The sequence below is a fragment of the Balaenoptera acutorostrata genome, chromosome 16 (assembly GCF_949987535.1).
Source record: "Balaenoptera acutorostrata chromosome 16, mBalAcu1.1, whole genome shotgun sequence".
Lineage (NCBI taxonomy): Eukaryota > Metazoa > Chordata > Mammalia > Artiodactyla > Balaenopteridae > Balaenoptera > Balaenoptera acutorostrata.
In genome coordinates this window covers 64,414,048-64,436,389 of record NC_080079.1, presented here as the reverse complement: position 1 = coordinate 64,436,389, position 22,342 = coordinate 64,414,048, and the positions used below count along the sequence as shown (strand labels likewise).

General features: G+C 40.7%; 1 protein-coding gene, 1 long non-coding RNA gene and 1 other non-coding gene across 7 annotated transcripts; 1 reads left to right on the top strand and 2 right to left on the bottom strand.

Moving 5' to 3' along the window:
- Positions 1-107: 107 nt before the first annotated feature.
- Positions 108-12,651, bottom strand: SAR1A (secretion associated Ras related GTPase 1A). Of its 5 annotated transcripts, none has more exons than XM_007167739.3 (9): positions 12,523-12,651; positions 12,079-12,139; positions 9,169-9,311; positions 8,858-8,931; positions 8,605-8,724; positions 8,112-8,177; positions 4,409-4,512; positions 1,474-1,605; positions 108-264 (listed from the first exon to the last, which is right to left on the bottom strand). In XM_007167739.3, exons 4-9 carry the CDS (start codon positions 8,913-8,915, stop codon positions 148-150), a joined length of 597 nt encoding a protein of 198 aa, XP_007167801.1. In that variant the 5' UTR covers positions 8,916-8,931; positions 9,169-9,311; positions 12,079-12,139; positions 12,523-12,651; the 3' UTR covers positions 108-147. The 5 variants fall into 5 exon arrangements, with proteins under 5 accessions (XP_007167801.1, XP_057387084.1, XP_007167803.1 ...); XM_057531101.1 differs by having other exon boundaries at positions 8,858-8,927; XM_007167741.3 differs by lacking the exon at positions 9,169-9,311.
- Positions 12,652-12,765: 114 nt separating this feature from the next.
- LOC103017582 (uncharacterized) lies at positions 12,766-13,816 on the top strand. The gene is made up of 3 exons (XR_003622102.2): positions 12,766-12,946; positions 13,346-13,425; positions 13,523-13,816. It is a non-coding gene; the product is annotated as an uncharacterized LOC103017582 (long non-coding RNA).
- Positions 13,505-13,629, bottom strand: LOC114236074 (small nucleolar RNA SNORA27). The gene has a single exon (XR_003622110.1). It is a non-coding gene; the product is annotated as a small nucleolar RNA SNORA27 (small nucleolar RNA).
- Positions 13,817-22,342: the final 8,526 nt, after the last annotated feature.

The window sequence follows — 22,342 nt, the reverse complement described above, 5'->3', positions numbered from 1 at the left end:
CGATGAGAGAGCTGACAGAGACTCTTGGCTTCTCAACGCCAGACATGGTCGGAGAGCTTTCCTTGTTCTATTAGAAAAGTTCATGAGGAAGCTGTGAATAGGATCAGTCCAGAGAAGTAAAACTCTTTTATTTTCACTGTCCAAACATCAGTCAATATACTGGGAGAGCCAACGGAAGCCCTCGCCATAGCCTTGCCTCTTGAGCACACTGCACATGAACACTTCCATGGGGCGGGCGTTCAGCTCCTTCAGGGTCACATTCCCCTAGGGGAGGCAAAATCAAGAAAGGTCCATTAGCGTCTCCACGTGGAAAAGCTTGAAAGGTGACAACAAAAATCACTTTCTCTGTCCCTCAAAAGCAAATCTGAGTAGGGATTAATTACAGAAATGTGGTCAAGGCCATTGGGGTTTGTGCTTTCAGGACAGGTAAGCAGCACAGTCCTATTACCAGGTTCTCCCTCTCATTGTGAAGAGCCTTTGCTTTGAACACACCAACATGCATCTGGAAAGCTATGGCAGCAAACCAAGAAAAAGGCCACTGGGACCCACAGAACCAGCAGGCTCTTTCATGGACAAAAGAAGTCCAGGACTTCTTAGAAATAAGGACATCCTCATTAACACAAGCATTCAGAAATACACACTAATGACAGGTTACATTAAGAAAATTAAAAATTCATGTGCATGTAAGAGGGAAAACTTAATTAAAGGAAGCATTTCTAGAAAGAACCAGATAACCAAGAAGAGGCAAGACTAAGGAGCCATGCAAAAAAGTCACGAAGTTAAAGATCCCAGAAAAGGGCATTTTAAAAAATTAAATATGCCAAAACCCCAAGCTCAAAAGACCAGGATTCCTGTAATTATGGCCGATCTAGATTTTTCTCTCCCAAGCATACTTTTCTGCAACAGGGTTCTCCTTCCTACTGGAAACAGCATAACCTACTGACCTGGAAGACTTGGGTTCTATTCCTGATTTCATCACTGACTTGCTGTGTAGACCTGAGCCAGTAACTCTCAGAGTTTCCTCATCTTCAAAATAGGGGTAACAGTCCTACCTCTTTCAGCAAGGAGCACTGAGGATAACCCAGTGCTCTGATTTCAATGCTTGGAAAGTGATATAAATGATCACTCTTCATAACCTGAAATTTCCAGTGGAAAAAAACTTCTGGCTAAGGAGGCTTTCAAAATTGATTTCTCAGAACTGGATTTGAAAGACAGTCAGAAAATTCTTAAAATGACAAGTTTGCTTTTTCTACCATTTCCTTCATCCTTATATACCCGAGGAAACTCTCATTAGAAAACAGTTAAAAAAAGAACACGCTCCTGCCTTCAGAGAGTCTACAAATCACCTCTAGTTAAACAAATATTAAGCCCAGTTACTTTTGAAAGACAAGTAAAATCTAGATAGTACAACATGAATGTTTCACAAGCTGTGAATTTCCATTATAATATGTCCCCTGAAGATTTTTCTCTTGCCTTTCCTGTGGTCTGTCCATAAAGCCCAAATATCTCACGGAGTTTTTCTTCACTGATTGCATCTGTTCTGTCAATTTTGTTACCCAAGATAAGGATTGGCACGTTGGATATTGTTTCATCAGTCATTAAAGCCTAAAGACAAGATAAAAAAATGAGTTGAGTGAGGAATCTATAAAAGCCCACCAAATAATGAAAACAACTTTGACTTTCACTTGTCTATAAGGTATCAAATGTAAAGTGAAAATCTGACCATATTTATACCTGAGTGATTAACTAAAAGTTAATCTTGACATTATAGCCCCTAAAAATTACCTTGACGTTAGTTAGAAATCCCCTAACAGCTTCAAAACAATTATAATGTAAAGCTGTGTCTATTTGCAAGGCAGCAAAACTGCCCAACCTCAACTCTCAGCTAAATCACTCAGCCACAGGCCATCCTCAGCTCTCCCCTGAGCACTGTCCTAGAATAACAAAGCTCTGGCTACAGAGCCTCAAAGATGACTACCGGAGTCCCCAAATATCCACTAGATGCCCCATGTGTGCAAAGCACTATCTCCGACACTGAGAGGAAGACAAAAGGAAAGGTAAGACATATCCCTGGCTCAAGAAATCCTCACTCTATATTCATCTGTTAGCAAAGCAAGGCAAGTGGATGATTAAGTGTCGCAATGAATAGGAAGAGAATATAAATACTAAAAGACGTTCAGGAAAATAAAATGGCAATGTGGGCTTGAGGAAAGTCTTAGCAAAGATGTGGAAACAAAACTGGACTCTGAAGGAGGGGCAGGGTGTGGATAGGCAGAATCCAAAGAAGGAAGAATATAAGCAATGGCTTTACGGCAGGAAAAGAATTCAGGAAGCCACATGGAGTATCACCTGGCTGGATTAAAGCATTTATGGTGACATGTGTTGACAGAGTAAATGGGTTGGGAAGGGATGACAAGCATTATGGTGCCAGTCTGAGAAGTCAGCTACAATAGATCCCAAAGACCCCAAATCCAGAAATTATTAGATAGAATCTACACTTTTAGTACAATGAATTTGCAAATAGTATCTACCTGTGGTGCTCAGGTAAGGGATGATGATCTAGCCTAAGCTAGCAGCAGGTAATGAATAGTGCAGCAGGCATTCTGGAGAAAGAAGTGAAGAGACTGATATCTAAATGATAAGACAGACAACACAGGATTCGAAGCTGGCAGAGATTTCAAGCCTGGGAATCTATTTCACTGACAGGAAAAACTAGGAAAGAAGAGCAGAGTTGAAGAGAAACCTACTTTGAACATCTCAAGTTCCAGGAAATGTTATACAAAATCAGAGTAAGAATGTCATTCATTCATTAAATACTAACAAAGTGCGTATTATGTGCCCGAGGCTTTACTAGGTACAGGGGTTTCACAAAGAGATAAGACAAGGTCCCTAGCATCTAAGTTCACAGTCCGATGGGAGAGACCCTAAAAGAAAATCAGCAAAGACAACAGACACTGATAAGATGGAGAGTTTAACAGTCTGAGAGGTCAGAGAAGGCTTCCCAGAAGCAGTCATACCTGAACTCTGAAATCTCTTAAAAGGACATTTAGAAATTTACCAGCAAAAGGGGGTAAGGGTCAGGTGAGAAAACCAGGCAGAGACAGTTACTTCTGCATACGCAAGGGAGAACAAGTTGTTATCTATGTTTGGAATGTAGTTCAAGGTAGGCAATAGAGAGAAAAGCTGAAGAAATAAACGAGGAAAGATCAAGAAAGATCTTATGTGCTAAGCAAAAGATCTGTGGATTTTATCCCCAAAGTGGTAAGAGATCTATTCAAGGATATTAAGTAGGGCAAAGAAGTCTGAGTAAGTTCCTTCCAGAATTATAGTATTTGGCAGGGTGGTGGTGGAATCTACAGTAATTCACTGCATGTCCACGTAGATGAGGGAAAATGAACAGTTCCATTCTGGGAGAGCAGAAATGGTAGGTAGAGTTTCTAATAAGTAGCACTATGTATGAGGCTGGAGCACAAGAGAGGTTTAAACAAGAGAAATCCGTCTGGGGGTCACTGGCATGTGGGTTGCAGATGAAGGAATGGGAGAAGCCTGGACCAGCCTGGGAAAGCACCAAGATTTAAGGGCTAAGCAGGGGAACAGGTGCTTGTGAAAGACTCTGAGAAGTATCAGCCAGAGAGAAAGCACCAACACCAAGAATGTAAAGGGAAGTTTAGAGAGAGAATGACCAGTGCCAAGGGGTCAAGTAAGGGAAGGACTGCCCTGTAGGTGATTCTCCATGAGACTAGAGCTTCAACAAACATACTTAAACCTGAGAGGTTCAAATTGCCAGGAACAAAAATGCAGAGAGACAGTTGTAAATGAAAGAGAAAGAAGAGGCACAGGGTAACACAGTAGGCATTACAAAGGCAACATTACAGAAGTTATCAAGCCAAGAAAATGCAATGCTGAGAAAGGAAAAAACCTGAGGTGAGTCCTAGTTATTATCAAACACTGCACGTGACTGAAACTGAAGACAGAACAGACTATTAAGATCTGACAAGTCACTCAGTGCAAGAGTGGGCAGACACAACCTGAGAACACAGATTCAAGAACGCAAAGAATACTAATAGCTCCTTTAAGGTTTCACTATGCCAACACTTCATAAACAGTAAACATATGTGATATGTGAAAGGGAAAGACATTAATTATGCTGGGAAAACAGGCATTAACTGAGGAGTGTCCTGAGCAAACTGCACAAAGAGTCACCCTATGACAGATATAAGCAAAGTTAATTTACTCATGTTCGAGCCAAGTTTCCTCAGAGCATTGAAAAGCAATGTCTTAGATTTTAAAACACTTTCTTCCTGTAACTAGGACTTTTACCAAATGTTAACTGGAATGATTAAGTATTAGCACTACTGAGCTGTATTTCTTAAATAGAGGCCAAGAAAGGAAAAAAATATAAACATACATTAAGCTCAACTTTGGATTCCATGAGTCGAGGATGATCTGCACAGTCCACCAGAAAGACAATCCCATTAATTGCAGGGAGATAATTTTTCCAAACTCGACGGGCTAAAAGACAAAGTTTGCAGTTGCATCAATTTAAAAACATATATACTGAAAATGAATAACCTTATGGTCTATAAAGTAGACAAATCCTGGCCAGGTTTCAATAGCATTAGACTCTGTATAGATTCTCCAAGTCCTAGCCAGTATTAAGTCAGACAGAGGATATAAACTGATGGTCCACGAACTGAATCTGATGTTTTAAAATCTGAAAATCAGGGTTTTCTGCCTGACTTTCTGAAAAAGTACAACATCTGGCAATCCCATGCCTACCTATCCACATGCTGGATGGATAATAATCAGCTGGAACTGAGTGGTGGCTACCCTTTTAGATGAGGTCTCAGTTCTTCAGTCTGAAAAAGTTACCACCACTCCCTACTTACTCCCAATTTCACTCACTTAAATGACCTACCTCACCCCTGGAGCCATTTTAGTTTGCAACCTCTGAATTAAAATATCAGGATGCAAATTACTTTTCAATATAACTTTCGTCCCAAGTAACCAATGTGTTCCTAAGTAACCAATGTGTAAGCGTACTGACACATTCATCCACGCAGCCCATAGGGAGACTAGGCTTGACAGGTGGTTGAAGTTCCCAGGCCAGTTACCTCAGTTTCCTTATTTAACCCAGTGTGCCCTATAAATTTTATTTTTTTGTTTATGACATGAAGTGATAATAGTCTGGGAAGTAATGCTTTAATTGTATTATAATTTCTAAGCCATTCATTTCTGGTCCTTTCAATGGGATGATTAAGGAAGCATCTCTAGGTGTCTAAAATCATCAAACATTTAACAATGGTTACCTCTGAAGAGTGGGACTGGGAAGGGGAGGTCGGGGAATTTCACTTTTACCTCCCATATTTGAATACTGATTGTATACTGAATTTGTGACATTGAGCCTGGACTACTTGCATAAGTTAAAAATTTTTAAGTTATACCAAAAAAAAAAAAAAGGAAACCTCCAAATGTATAGCATTTTAGTAATTTGTGTAAAATGGTGGCTAGGTTATTATGAAAAAGTGTTTCTGTTAAGTAAATTTTCCTCAAACAAAACAAAACTATGTACAGATTTTTCTTGACTAACAATGGGGTTATGTCCCGATAAATCGATTGTAAACTGAAAATCTCGTAAGTCAAAAATGCATTTAATACACCTACCAGAGCTTAGCCTAGCCTACCTTAAAAGTGCTCAGAACACTTACATCAGCCTATGGTTGGGCAAAATCAACTAACACAAAACCTATTTTATAATGTGTTGAATCTCTCACGTAATTTATTGAACATCGTACTGAAAGTGGAAAACAGAATGGTTGCATGGGTGCAGAATGGTTGTAAGTATATCAGTTGTTTACCCTCGGGATCACATGGCTGACTGGGAGCTGCCCCGCATGATGAGAGACTATGTATGGTACAATACTATACGTGGTTAGCCTGGGAAAAGATCAAAATTCAAAATCTGAAGTACAGTTTCTACTAAATACGTATCACTTTTGCATCACCATAAAGTCAAAAAATCTTAAGTCAAACCATTATTAAGTTGGGGACCATCTGTACATAAACACATTTCCCTTCTCTATCAAAACCTGAAAGCTAAATTTATCACACCAAATAATACACAATTCCCAGTTCAGGTGTCTAAAAACACCTACTCCTTCTGCATTCTCCAGATGGTCTCAGTTCAGCTTATAACCGCGTTATCTCTGAATTTAAATTTGTAAGTAGTTACAAATACTTTTGAAAGAAGCAGAAAAGACACCACACACCCATCCCTACCCAAATGGAAATAATACAAGCTCATTACAGAAAAAAAGGAAGCAAGATAATCTATAATCCTCCATCAATACACAGCCACTACTAATGTTTCTGTGTATTTTCTTTCAATCTTCCTTCTGTATAGGTATTTTATGTGATGGTGAGCATACTACATAAATGATTTTGTAGGATGTAAATAATAAATATAAATGTAATTATACGTTAATGAAATCACTGACTGTAAAATTATTTGCATCTCTTCTCAGCCTTCTAGCTAAAATTATCTGACTTTACATTTACAATTACCAATATTCTATTTTTTTAAAACTATACTTTAAAAAAAACTGTATTAGGGCTTCCCTGGTGGCGCAGTGGTTGAGAATCTGCCTGCCAATGCAGAGAACGCGGGTTCGAGCCCTGGTCTGGGAAGATCCCACATGCCGCGGAGCAACTCGGCCCGTGAGCCACAATTACTGAGCCTGCGCGTCTGGAGCCTGTGCGCGGCAACGAGAGGCCGCGATAGTGAGAGGCCCACGCACCGCGATGAAGAGTGGCCCCCGCTTGCCACAACTAGAGAAAGCCCTCGCACAGAAACGAAGACCCAACACAGCCATACATACATACATACATACATACATACATACATACATAAAAAGAATGTAAGCAGACAAGAATATCATTAAAAAAAAAAAAAAAAAACAACTGTATTAGATTCAACCTAATAACATAATGCTCCAAAAGGAGACATCTCAACTCAATTTAATAACAAATGAGTAAACCTGACAGAATCTCAATAGGTTCTTTCTTCTACCTTCCCAGAATATTTATTCCCACATCTTAAATGTTTTACTCCTAAGCCTAGAGTCTTGCCAAATGTAAAGTGGGCATTGATCGGATAAAGATGCCCCATTCTGCATATCTCCAAAACACCTGACAAGAACTGGGAACCAAATGGAGAGCAAGAAGGCAGAAGAAAATGTTCCACCAACTGCCCCAAATGGGGAGAGTATACAAAAAATCAATTCAGATCACGGTGGTCACAAATAGTCACTGTATTCTTTTTGCTTTTATTTTTACTTCTGACAAATTTAAAATTACTTACAAATAACTTAATTTCCGACATACTTTAACTCCATTGAATAACTGATACAAGAAAGACATGATTAAATTCAATATGTGATATTGTAATGGATCTTGCATAAGAGGAAAAATGCTATAAAGGAGATTAGAACAAATGACAAAAAAAGGGAATATACACTATAGAGTAGACAAATAAAGCTTCCTGGGTCTGATAATTATTATGATTATACAAGGGAATATTCTTGTTATTAGGAAACATGCATTAAAGTATTTAAGGAATAAAAGAACATGATGAACTCACAAAAGGGTCAAGAAAAATAAATATTAACGAGTATTACACAGAGAGGGAGACTAATAAACTTGGGCAAAAGTTATAAAGGAGGAGAGTTCTCTGTATTATTTATGCAACTTTTGGCAAGTTTGAAATTACTTAAAAATAATAAGTGAATAAAACAACTTCATTAAGTAAGATCTCAAGCAATTTAAAAGGTATATATGACACACTGCTTTAAAAAAGAAGGGGAGGGACTTCCCTGGTGGTCCAGTGGTTGAGAATCTACCTTCCAGTGCGGGAGACGTGGGTTCGATCCCTGGTCGGGGAACTAAGATCCCACATGCTGTGGGGCAACTGAGCCCGTGTGCCGCAACTAAGACCCAACGCAGCCAAATAATAAAAAAATTTAAAAAAAAAAAAAAAAAAAAAAAAAAAAAAAAAAAGAAGGGGAACAAAATGAACCAGAAGTCAACCACCCTTCCACTGAATCATCTCTTACCTTGCTCATGCCCACCAAGATCAAAAGTTGTAAAAGTCATTCCAGCAATTGTCAGCTCTTCTGATGCTGAAAAATAAAGGAAGGAAATAAACTTCTCCATCCAACAAGGCCCAACTACCAGTATTCTAATCCAATACAAATGCAAAACCTAATGAAGCTTTCACTATGTAAAGAAAAGGATACAAGGGTGAAAACACTCTTAAATAATTCTAAAAAGCCAAGTCTCTTTTCCTCCAAGGTGTTTGCTGCTCCTTAGAAGTAGATATGGGAGATGTGTCCCATTGCAGGACTAGTGAGAACAGATAGTGACAAAGTTCCAGAGGTTTAGATTTATGGGTGTTTGACCTGAGTGTGTCCTATAAGGAATTTTTTTCAAGTAAGCTGTCTTTTGGGGCTTCAGTTAATAACAGAACTGAATCAACTTGGGATTCATCCTACAGCCCTGACACTGACCCTCAAATATCAAAAGGTCACCAGGTATTTTCAAACCTACTCGGATGTAATGTTGGAACATGTTGGCCCAATCTGTCATCTTTGAGCATGTGTAGAAGAGTGGTTTTGCCTGCATTGTCCAAACCCAAGAATACAAGTTTTCCAGATTTCTTGTAGAGTCCTAAAAAAGAAAAAAAAAAAGTTAACTTAATGTGCTCTCTACACACCAAAGCCTACTTGTATCAACATTTAAATGGTTACAGGAAATACACATAGTTTGAAACCTATGATATATTTCAAGGAAATGGCTTTACCTAGGAACTGGAGCACACTGCTGAAGCCATTGTAGAGCCACTCAAAGATGAAAGACATTATTAATGCTTACTACCTGTATAAAATAGGAAAGCAGCAAACATTAGCTTTCTGAATGCTAGTATATTTCTGGAGAAGTTAACTCTCATTTGCTGGCCCTGATGCATGTTTACAGTCCCATGTTTTGTGGCATAAGAAAACAAAGGATTGTGCACTCTGGAGGGAAGTCTCTGGGGTCCTCAGATCTGCACAAACTTCTGGTTTTCTAAGTTTTCAATCTATGATACTCAGAGACTAGGAGTTAAAGACATACTTTCCTCTTTTACTGTGTGATTCACTCCTCCAGGCAGCTGCTCATTTGCATTCCCTAGATACACCACTGCTGTCTACCAGTTAGCAAAACTTCTAGGAAATCAGCCCCATCAATAATCTGGATCAAACTGTCACACTGATGAACTAAGTAGAAAATAAGAATAAAGGCATATTAACCTGAATGAAAAAGCATATTAACCCAGCCTTGCAAACAACTCTAAAAAACAAGGTTACCAAAATCCTACTGGCTGGCACAATTTGCACTGCTCCATTTACCAATGCTATCTCTTCTTAATATTTGTTTAACCCCTCTTATAATATGTATCTCAACTTAAAAAAAGATGATATCACTATAATGGAGAGCCATGAAGAGATAAGAGAATCCGATCATAATGTGAATAATCAAGACCGACCTAACCCATTTTACAAATATGGACTTTCTTAAAATAAGAATACTCATTCAGGGCATAGAGGTAGGTTCCTAGACAAGTACATACCTCAATACTGATATTAACACCACTTTTTCTACTGCTTCCCATAAGCCTAGACAATACAGATGATGACCTGAAGCTCCTAAAAGGTCTACATACACTGGGGAATAAGCAAGAGGACCTCTGAATGTTAAGAGGGTAGGATCTACAGCCAATGGTGGGTGTTAAGGTCTCTCAGAGTCAGCATGTCCTGATCACACTGAACTTCTGTCTCAATATCTCAGATTTGGTGCAGAAAAAAGAATGATCCCCCATTTTCACTCCTCTCCATCAGCAAGAACACCTGAACACAAGGTGGCCAACTGCTATTAAACAAATTTGCTTAAGTTTTGTTTTTTTAAAAAAGTACACAGAAGTTTACTGTAAAAGGGTTAGACACAAAAACCCACCTATATTCTTCATTCAAAGAATGCTAGATGAAGAAGAAATTGAAAAATGGAGACAGTATGTGTTAATTTTCTTTTTCATCCAATTACTGCGTTTTTTTAAAAGCAGCCCTGTGGCCTGACATGTAAACTTTAGGGACTGCTTTAATGCTTATCTTCTATGGCTCTTACCATAGAAGGGCCAAATGAAGCTTGGGAGTTTGGGTGGGGTGGAGACTGAAGGAAAAAGCTTTTATAAAAAGATCCTAGGACTTCCCCAGTGGTCCAGTGGTTAAGACTCCATACTTCCACTGCAGGGGCACGGGTTCAATCCCTGTTCAGGGAAATTCTGCATGCCGCGCAGTGCGGCCAAAAAAAAGGATACTAAATAAGGTTTTTTTCCCCTCTTCAGTAACATCAAAATATATTTTGGCAGAAAAACCAAATTTAGTATGTTAAATAATAGTTTTGTCTGGAAACTTCGTCTCTACTTTAAGAAGTCCAATGACTTAAGTATACTTACAAAGTTCCTGTGCTTAAGTTTCCACTGTAGGTTAAGTAAAAGAACAATGTGCCTCTCCTCTGCAATCCCACCAAACCAGTCATCCTTCCCTATTTTCTCCGTCTACCACTTGGAGAAGCAGGGCTCGCCTTTAGAGAGCACCTCTCATTAAGGTCACTCCCAATGATTACGACTTTAAAACCCAGCACTTATATATTCATTTATACTACACTGGTTTGCAGTCATTACTTTCTAGATAGTCTGTAAAGTTTTACTACATCATTTTAGAAGTATTCCCAACTAGATAAATTCTCCCAACGTGACAAGGGGAAAAGCCCATTTTAGGGAATTTTTCACAGTTAACTGAACTACTTTGACTTTCCAATTTATTTTCCCTTGACATCCCTGCTTTAAAAGTCCCATAATTCTTCCCTCCAAAATGATACATGGAAAGTACTTGAAGAAACTCTTCAGGTGATGTTAAAAAATAATAAAGCCCCTTACTGGACCCAAAGAGTTGCACTGTATTGTTACCCAAAGTTAAGGAAATGTCTGATGGCTCCTCCATCCTTGAGATCTTAGGCTTCGTACCCCCTCGTGAGTAGTTTTTCAGTTTATACAGTGCCTGCACATGTATCTCATTTCAGCCTCACACCAACCCTATGAGGTAGAAATCCTTAGCCTCATTTAACAAGATGAGGATGCTGATGGTCCTAGATTAGCTAGCTTAACCAAGACTGCTCAGCTGAAAAAGTAACAATGCCAGGACTTAAACCCTCCTCTTTTAATGCCAAAGCCAAAGCTCTTCCTGTTAATATCACATAAAATTCCAACGCAAATCACAAAACTGCTTTATAAAAACATAAAGCTTCCTTAAACCACCAACTACACAGATGATAATCTACTGTTTTCTTCCTTACAACTCATCACAACTTCTGAACGATATGTTAATAACTAGCATTTTATTCCTTTTCTATCCTTGATCCACTTTACCACCTTATGGCAAATTAGACTACAATCTAAGGGCTCTAACTACCAACAAAAGCACTGCCAACGTACCTAAAACTAACATTTGCAAATTTCAGGACTGACTGATTCAAATAAATAAAAAGGAGGAGCACTAGACTGACAATTAACCAATAAAAAATCTATGCATCACGTCTTATACATACTCATTACTTCTTATTCATGCTCAGAGCAACTTGAAGACACCGTTTCAGACAGATCTGGGGGTAGCAAGCCGCTGGTTTTTAGCTAAGAAACTCTGCTTGGCTGCAGGGTAAACGTCAAAGGTCAGCCCCATTGCAAAACTCTGTAAAGCCCCCTGTCACAACCTAAGCAGATGCACCGCGGTAAAGGAGAAAAGACGAGAACAAGGGAGAATACTAACAGAGATTTTTTTCCATGCACTGAAGAGAAAGGGGAAAAAGGGGGAAGCGGAAGAAGAAAACACGGGGTTCGACCCAGGACAGCAGCAGATGATAACACACAGCTGAAGTGGGGATGGGGAGAGCCCTGGACTAGGAGCCAGGAGATCTGGTTCGAACGCTCACACTTGCTATCTGCGGGGCCTTGGGCAATTCACTGTGCCTCAACGAGCCTTAGTCCCCGAATCTGTAAAAAAAAAAAAAAAAGGATAATCATCAAGGACTTCAATCCACCCCACCGAGGGCTGAGGCTCATCTGAGACAGGGGATGTGAAGCCGATTCGTAAACCGGAGCGCACGGTTCCGACAGGAAAACTGTTATCCTGCAGCTGCAAGACCCCCGAGCGGAATGCTATGGACCCGATACCCGAGAGGCCGGCAGGGGACCGAGCAGACCCGGCCAAGCCGGCCCGTCCCCGCCCAGAATGAGTCCCGCGGCCCCACAGAACCGCCTGCGTGTCACTTCCCCCCCACAAACCCGCCTGCGCCGGCCTCCGCCCCGACCCTCTCCCCCGGCCACCCCATCCCCTCCGGCCCCGGCTCCCTCCTTCGCCGCGGCCCCCGACTCACGGCCTAAGGGGCTCCTCCGGCGGCGGCAGGCGGCTTGGACCCTCCCTCAGAGCACAGAGCCCAGAAGCACCCGGGACCGCCACCTACTCGCCGGATATACGTCACACCCCCTCCCCCGGGACTTCCGGGCGCGTGCTCGCCCCCGCCCCTTCGTAGCGTCACGGCGCTCTGACACCCGGTGCCGCCCTACCAGCGACTGGGACCGCGGAGGGGCGGGCCTCAGGCAAGACGCAGGCTCTCGGGGGCGGGCCCGACTTGGCCCCGTCTCCTCCCGTAGGGAGTGCGGGATCCGCGAGACGTGGCAGCGCCAAGGCCCGGAGGGTGGGGGCATCATCCTGGAGTCTCGCGGGGGACCTAGACGGCTTCAAATCCGACCGAGTGCGTTCCCAGACGCTGGGGGAAAATCAGAAGTGGCGACCAGCAGGTAGGTAGGTTCTCGGAAGGAAGAGTTGACCTCAGAGCCCTCGACCTAAGATGGAGCCCAGCGAGCTTCTGCGTTAAATCGCAGTTCCCTGGGATAGCCTGTTTTCTAGAAGAACAGCTAATATTCATTGAGTACTTATGTTCCAGTGCACTGAGTACTTTGCAGGCCTCATGTCATTTGACCCTTTCATTACGGCCCTGTGAAGCAGATACTATTGTTATCCCCAGTTTACAAATGAGGGAACCGAAGTTCAGAATACTGTGGTAACCAAGCCCGAGTTCATACCCTAGGAAGTGGCAAATCACTTCCAAACCAAATCATTGGTTCCTTCACCTGCATTTGCTCATTTAATTCTGAGGACAGCCCTATGAGATTGGTATTATTACTCCGATTTTACAGATAAGAAAACTGAGTCAAATGGAAAGATGAATGATGCTTTTGGATGGGAAGACTCAGTATCATAAAGATCTCAATTTTCTGTAAGTAAAATTACAAATTTAACATGATTCCTGTAAAAGAACTAATAGGATTAATTATTATGTGTGTGTTTTTATTACAATTTGTTTCCTCTGACAGGTTATGAGACAAACACCCCGTTTACTTGAGTTTTAAAAGGGTATTTCCTTTGCCCCACTTGAATGACCAATAAAGACAAGTCCAGTTGGCAAAGTGAAAGGGGAGTGTTATGTGTGTGTTTTTTAAACTACCCTGTTTGTTCCTAAAATTCAAATGGAAAAATAAACAAGAATAGTCAGAAAACAGGCTCTGAAGAAGAACAACAACGAGAGGGATCTAGCACTATCAGATATTAAAACATTATAGATCCTCAGTAATTAAAACAGTTTGGTACTAGTGCACAAAAAGGCACACAAACCAATGGAATGAAGTACAGATATAAACTCAGATACATGCAGAAATAAAATTAAGGTGGCACCTGGGTAGGGGGAGGGATAAACTGGGAGATTGGGATTGACATATACACACTACTATATATAAAATAGATAACTAATAAGGACCTACTGTATAGCACAGGGAACTCTACTCAATACTCTGTAATGACCTATATGGGAATAGACTCTAAAAAAGAGAGGATACATGTATATATATAACTGATTCACTTTGCTGTACAACAGAAACTAACACAGCATTGTAAATCAACTATATTCCAATAAAAGTTAATTTTATTTATTTTTTTATTTTTTGCCCACGCTGTGTGGCATGTGGGATCTTAGTTCCCCAGCCAGGGATCGAAGCTGCGCCCCCTGCATCGGAAGCAAGGAGTCTTAACCACTGGACCACCGGGGAAGTCCCCAAAAGTTAATTTTAAACAATAAAATTTTAAAAAGATAAAATGGCACCTGGCAACTCCAACAATACTCAGAGGGGGCTGGATAGGCAAGCTCACCACCTTCCCCCTCCTTTCATCCTTCTTCTTCTGCATTGAGTGTGAATCCCGCCCAGACACATTTGAAAGGGGTCGGGCTATGTTCTGAGGCCTCTCACCAACTTTGACTAAACCAGGGGAACTATGTCCAGAGGGCTTGGAACCCCGGTGTGCACACCTGGAGGCACAAGTTGGCCCTGTTGCAAGTTAATGGTGCAAGTTAATGCGTTGGACTACCGGGCCTTGTTAGAAGCCTGGCTGTAAGGTAAGAGGCTTCCAAACCACAAGGATGATTTGGGGGACTCAGGAGGAAGGAGGGAGCACATAGGCAGATTCTCAGGAGAGCTGCAAACTTCACTTACCAGCTGGGCAGCCTTGGTCAAGTTGACAAATGCCCCAAACCACAGTGCACCCACCTCTAAAATGGGTGAAAGAGGCATTGTTGTGCACGTAAGCAATTTTTTCAGAGTACGTTTTCAAGAAGTGTTTCAATTATGTGCTTAAAATAAATAAATAATAAAAGGGTTGGGACAGTTGGGTTGTCAAGAAAACGTAAAAGTTGAATTTATAAGTCACATGCCACATCAAGTAAGTTCCAAATGATTCAAAGATATATATGTTTAAAAATGACACCCTAAAAGTACTAGAAAAGTAGAAAAAAAGCATGGATGAATTCCTTATAATCCTGGAATAGAGAAGGCCTTTCTGGCTATGATTGAAAATCCAGAAGCCATAAAAGAAAAGATTGATAAATTTAACCACAGAAAAATAAAAATATTTTATATGGCAAAACAGCAATAGTGATGACACTGTAAACTCAAGACAGATGACAAGAAAAAATATGTGTAATCACATCATAGGCAAGTGAAAAATTAATATGAAAAAGACTGTTGTTAAAAAAAATAGACAAGGAGAGAATCAGATGATTATCAGGAAAGGAAATACATGGCTCTTAATCATAATAAACTCAAATATAATAGATACAGAAAATAACAAAAGTTAATAAATTTTTTTTAAAATTAATTAATTAATTTATTTATTTTTGGGTGTGTTGGGTCTTCGTTTCTGTGCGAGGGCTTTCTCTAGTTATGGCAAGCGGGGGCCACTCTTCATCGTGGTGCGCGGGCCTCTCACTGTCGCGGCCTCTCTTGTTGCAGAGCACAGGCTCCAGACGCGCAGGCTCAGTAGTTATGGCTCACGGGCCTAGTTGCTCCGCGGCATGTGGGATCTTCCCAGACCAGGGCTCGAACCCGTGTCCCCTGCATTGGCAGGCAGATTCTCAACCACTGCGCCACCAGGGAAGCCCCCAAAAGTTAATAAATTTAAAGCTCACTGAGATACCATTTTCACCCATCAGGTTGGCAAAAGTCGACCTGTTTATTGGTGGCGAGGCTGTTGTAGAGAGTAGTCAAGGAAGGCCCCACCAAGGTGCCATTTGGACAGGACCTGAAGGACATCTGGGGGTAAAATGTTCCAGGCTGACAACACAGCATGTGCAGAGGCCTCAAGGAGGAGTGTTCATGGCAGGTTCCAGGAACAGCTGGGAGGCCAGCATAGCCAGGCAGGGTGAAAAGGGAAGTAGTAGCAGGAGGTGAGGTGGGAAAGGTGTGGGGTAGGTGGTTAAGAATTGGGAAAGTTCTGAGACTTTACCTAATGAGTTAGCCAGGCACACTTCCATGGATACTGGCAAACACGAGACTACTGGGGCAGAGACAAAGGATTTTATCAAGCAAAGCATGAGCTTCATGTTTGTGTATTTTGCACTTGCCCCCCGACAAGTCCTCTGGGGTGATGCAGAGCAGCCCAGGTGGATGCTGCCCATAGAGTGGATTTGCATCACAGCTGAAGAACCCAGAGCTTAAGGAACGCCAGTCTTTCATAATAGACTGCAGGCAAACCTGGCTGACTTTCGACCCAGATGGAGACAGTATTACACTGGACAGCAGACAAAACTATCCCCTGCCTCAGATGGAGAGTCTCTTCCAAGGCTGTTCTTTATATAAACGTCCTTGAAAAGATAGTCGAAATAAAGACCTCCAGTACCTCTGCTCCAAGAAGTGCAGAAATACAAGAGATTCATAGAGAACTGTCTCCCAAAGGGGGCAAATCTTTAGAGCCTTGTAGGCCACTGTGAGGACTTTAGACTTTCTTGTGAGTGATCTGGAGATGGAGGGTTTGAGCAGAGGAGTTTTATGTAATTCTTCTCCCCACTCTATTCTTATTCCCCTATGCATGCTCAACATTAGGTCGACAGGCACTCAGAAACTGAAATGGAGGCTGAAAAGCAACTGTGTTAGGGTTCTCCAGAGAAAGAGAACCAATAGGATACATAGATTTGTATAAGAGGAGATACATTAAGGAACTGGCTCACTCAGTGATGGAGGCCGAGAAGTCCAACGAGCTTCTATCTGCAAGCTAAAGAGCCAGGAAAGTCGGTGGAATAGTTCAGTCTGACTCTGAAGGCCTGAGAATCAGGGGGCTGGTGGTGTAAGTCTTGGAGTCTGAAGGTCCTAGAGCAAGGAACTCTGATGTCCAAAGGCAGGAAGGTGGATGTCCCAGCTCAAGAAGAGAGAATTTGCCCTTCCTTTGTGTTTTTTTTGTTGCATTTGGGCCTTCAACAGATTGGATGATGCCCGTCGACGTTGGTGAGGGCACATCTCTTTACTCAGTGTACTGAAGCAAATGCGCACCTCTTCCAGAAACACAAGACACACCCAGAAATAATGTTTCACCAGCTATCTGGGTGTTTTTTATTCCAGTCAAGTTGACCCATAAAATTAACCACCTATTGGAATTGTCAACATGGGGGCCATGGGGACCCCCATGCAGTTTCAGGGGAGTAATGGGGATGGATGCTTTACTGGAGTGACCTAAGGAGAGACCGTGAGAGGAGGAAAGGGGGCAGTGACCCTGGCCAGTGCCATTAGAAATGTGGCTGTGAAGGAGAGGAGAGACCAGGGAGCCAAAAGGGCATGGATGCTGAAAATTAATGATCCCTTCCTGCATTGAGCATGGTAAAAACTGGAATACCATCTGTGTTAATACATAAAAATTCATTCAATTCTTGAGAAGAATGTAAATGTTTAGCCTTTTATCAGCTAGAGGATTTCATAAAATGTTGATTAGAAAAATCATTCTGAAAAGCAATCCATCTAAAATTTGAAGAGGTAAAAGTCTTAAGATTTCTAAATGTTTTCCCTTTGACATAATCTAGAGTGCAATTAGGAAAAAACCTTAATTCTTCTTAAACTAATTGTATGTTTCCTAGTTTGTGCACTGTTGGTGGGAATGTAAAATGGTGCATCCCCTATGGAAATCAATACGGGGGTTGCTCAAAAATAGGAAATAGAATTATCATATGATCCAGCAATTCTACTTCTGGGTATGTAACCCACAGAATTGAAAACAGGGTCTCAAAGAGATATTTGTATACTGATGTTCACAGCAGCAATGTTCACAACAGCCAAGAGGTGGAAGCAACCCACGTATCCATCAATGGATAAATGGATAAACAAAATGTGATATATACATGCAATGGATATTATTCAGCCTTAAAAAGGAAGGAAATTCTGATACATGCTACAACATGAATGAGCTTGGGGGACATGCTAAGTGAAATAAGCCAGTCACAAAAAGACAAATACTACATGATTCCACTTGTACCTAGAGTTCTCAACTTCCTAGAGACAGAAAGTAGAATGGTGCTTGCCATGGCCTGGGAAGGGGCGGAAATGGGGAATTGTTTAATGGTTATAAAGTTTCAGTTCTGCAAGATGAAAAGAATTTTGGAGATCTGTCGCACAACATTGTGAATGTACTTAACACTACTAAACTATACAGTACACTTAAAAATGGTTAAGATGGTAAATTTATGTTATGTGTATTTTACGACAATTAAAAAAAACAGGGGACTTTCCTGGCAGTCCAGTGGTTAAGAATCCGCCTTCCAATGCAGGGGACGCGGGTTCCATCCCTAGTCAGGGAACTAAGATCCCATGTGCCGCGGGGCAACTAAGCCCACGTGCCGCAACTACTGAGCCCGCACACCACAACAAAAGAGCCCGTGTGCCGCGACAAAGATCCCGAGTGTCGCAACTAAGACCTGATGCAGCCAAATAAATAAAAATAAATATTTTAAAAAAATTAAAAAAAAAAACAAAAACAGTTTTTGGTTTCACTTGGCACCTCCAGCACCTTCATCTTTCAGTTGTGGCATGCATGTGGGATCTAGTTTCCTGACCAAGGATCGAACCCGGGCCCCCTGCATTGGGAGGGTGGAGTCTTAGCCACTGTGCCACCAGGGAAGTCCCTCCACTTTTCTCTTTGGGTCCCTGCTCTCCCTTCTTTACAGGGGTCTTTTCAGGCTTGGGCTCTGGCTTTGGAGGCACAGGTTTAGCAGCTACTCTTGTATCTATTCATATTACAGGGTTAACCCAGCACCCACAACATACTCCCTTAATATTAGTAGAATAATTAATAATAGTTCGTAATTTAAAAACATTGGTCGAGGTCCCCAAGAAGCATTAAGGATGCAACAAAATAAAGATTCTTTCCTTACATTGCAGAAATTCCAACCCCCTCCATACGTGCAAAAAAGGAAAAGAAAAGAAAAAAGCCTGAATGTGGAAGCTTTACAAAATTTTTGACTATTTTGAATATTGAATTAGAGTTCTCAGGGAAGTCCAAAAATATACATTTTAGTTTGTGAATACCCAATTATAGTCATATTTTGCTACATATTTATTTCCCTTTAGGAAGCAATGAAAGAATTTGTATTTTTTAGATTAATTCATTCAATATTTATGAAGTACATGCTATATGTGAGGACATATGCTAGGTGCTCGGAATACAGAGGGGAACAGAAGAGATAGGGCTCCTGCCCTCATGAGTCTTGCAGTCTAGTGGTACTTGGAAATCATCTCCTAGATTTTTAATGGTCCCACTGGAGGGTGCTCTAGCACCTCCAGAGAGCCCTGGACCCTGCTTTGGAAGCCACTACACTTTGTACTCCCCTCCACTGCCTCCTATAGGGCCACCCAGCAAATGCTTGTGGAACATGTTCAAATGGCATATCACACCATGACCATTCCAGTATTTATAGAGGAGTCATGCATTCAGTAAATAGGCTTGGATATTTCCTAATGAGAAGGGTATGGCGGGGAGGGGGAGATATTATCAAACAGCATTGCAGATCACCAGGATTCCTTGAATACTTCTGTACCCATTACGGAAATAAGATAATAGTTCTTTCCAGTTTTAAAAACTGTTGGTGCCTCTTGAGGGCCTCCTAAAGTCCAGGGTCTCCTTAGCAAGGCCTTTCATTATCTGATCCTTGCCTACCTTTCTTGCCTGGCCCCCTTCTATTCTCCAACTTGTAATCAGCATCCCAGCTACCTACAACACATTAGATTTCAGGAACATGTCTCATGGAGTGGATTAAGAATATGTGTTGAACAATACATCTGTATTATCTTTACACCAGTTTAAAAGAATTAGGTAGCATCTATAAATAATAACATGAAATTTCAAAATGTATATAACTATGATCCCATACATGCTTAAAAAATACTAAATTGTATATTTATGTTCAGATATATGTGTGTAAAAGCATAGAGAAAAATCAAGAAAGATTCATACCGAACTGATAGTGGTTAATCTCTAAGAAGGGAGTAGGACTGACAGCAAGCAAGGAGGACTTTATCTGTAATTTTTGAATTTTTAACATTAAAATTTGTGTATCTTCTTTGGAGAAATGTCTATTTAAGTCTTCCACCCATTTTTTGATTGGGTTATTTGTTTTCTTTATATTGAGCTGCTTGCATATTTTGGAGATTAATCCTTTGTCAGTTGCTTCGCTTGCAAATATTTTCTCCTCCTACACTGTTGGTGGGAATGTAAATTGATACAGCCACTGTGGAAAACAGTATAGAGGTTCCTTAAAAAACTAAAAATAGAACTACCATATGACCCAGCAATCCCACTAGTGGGCATATACCCAGAGAAAACCATAATTCGAAAAGACACACGCACCCCAATGTTCATAGCAGCATTATTTGCAATAACCAGGACATGGAAGCAACCTAAATGTCCACCAACAGAGGAATCAATAAAGATGTGGTACATATAACAATGGAATATTAGTCAGCCATAAACAGGAACGAAATTGGGTCATTTGTAGAGACGTGGATGGACCTAGAGAGTGTCATACAGAGTGAAGTAAGTCAGAAAGAGAAAAACAAATATCGTATATTAACGCATATATGTGGAATCCAGAAAAATGGCGTAGATGATCTTATTTGCAAAGCAGAAATAGAGACAGAGATGTAGAGAACAAATGTATGGATACCAAGGGGGAAGAGGGAATGGAAGGAATTGGGAGATTAGGACTGACACATATACACTATTGATACTATGTATAAAATAGATAACTAATGAGACCATACTGTATAGCGCAGGGAACTCTACTTAATGCACTGTGGTGACCTAAATGGGAAGGAAATCCAAAAAAGAGGGGATATATATATATGTATAGCTGATTCATTTTGCTGTATGGTAGAAACTAACACAACATTGTAAAGCAATTATACTCCAAAAAAATTAATTTTAAAAATTTTGTGTAATTTTAAAAATAAATAAAATACATTAAATCGACAATATATTAAAAGGATCATACACCATGATCAAGTGGGATTTATCCCTGGGATGCAAGATGGTTCAACATCCACAAATCAGTCAGTGTGATGCACCACATTAACAAATTACAGAATGAAAATCATATGATCGTCTCAATAGATGCAGAAAAAGCTTTTGACAAAATTCAACATCCATTTATGATAAAAATTCTCAATAAAGTCGGTATACAGTGAACATAATAAAGGCCATATATGATAATAAAGGCCATATATGATAAACCTACGGCCAACATCTGTAGGTTTATCTGAACATAATAAAGGCCATATATGATAAACCTACAGCCAACATTAAACTCAATGGTGAAAAGCTGAAAGCATTTCCTCTAAGATGAGAAACAGGACAAGGATACCCACGAGAAGAAGCACATAGAGCCTATAGCATAGGGCCTGACGCTTAGGAAGTGTTCACAAATGGGAGCTATTATCATTTGCTGCTGTTGCTGTGATAGATGTTTGCTGGATTATCTCATGCTGATCATAACTACAACCCCATGAGAAATTTTTCCTGATCTCTGAAATTTATGACTAGAGCAGTGGTTTCAAACATAGGGGTATGTTAGAATCACCTGGGGAACTGGTTAAAAATTAGATTCCAGGGCTCAGTCCCTCCCAGTCCTTATTCTGTATGTCTAAAGTATATATATAATATATATATATGTATATATTATATATATACACATGTGTATATCCATATATAAGTATATATATTATATATATCATATATGTTACATATATATTATATATCGTATATATGTAACATATGATATATATAATATATATATTACATATATACACATATGTATACATATATATATAGAGAAAGGGAAGCCCCCTGCCACTAGCTGTGCTGAGCACTGTCCACTGCTGTCCTTCTCCTACTTCATTTGATTTTCTTTAAAAAAATTTAAAATTTTATACATGCTTTTAGAAAAACAATTCAATGAGCATAGAAGCTTACGGGCTTCCCTGGTGGTGCAGTGGTTAAGAATCCGCCTGCCAATGCAGGGGACATGGGTTCGAGCCCCGGTCCGGGAAGATCCCACATGCCGCGGAGCAACTAAGCCCGTGCACCACAACTACTGAGCCTGCACTCTAGAGCCCGCGAGCCACAACCACTGAGCCCATGTGCCACAACTACTGAAGCCCGTGCGCCTAGAGCCCATGCTCCACAACAAGAGAAGCCACTGCAATGAGAAGCCTGGGCACTGCAGCGAAGAGTAGCCCAAGCTTGCCTCAACTAGAGAAAGCCCGCACACAGCAACAAAGACCCAACACAGCCAAAAAGAAAAACAAATAAATAAATTAAATTAAAAAAAAAGC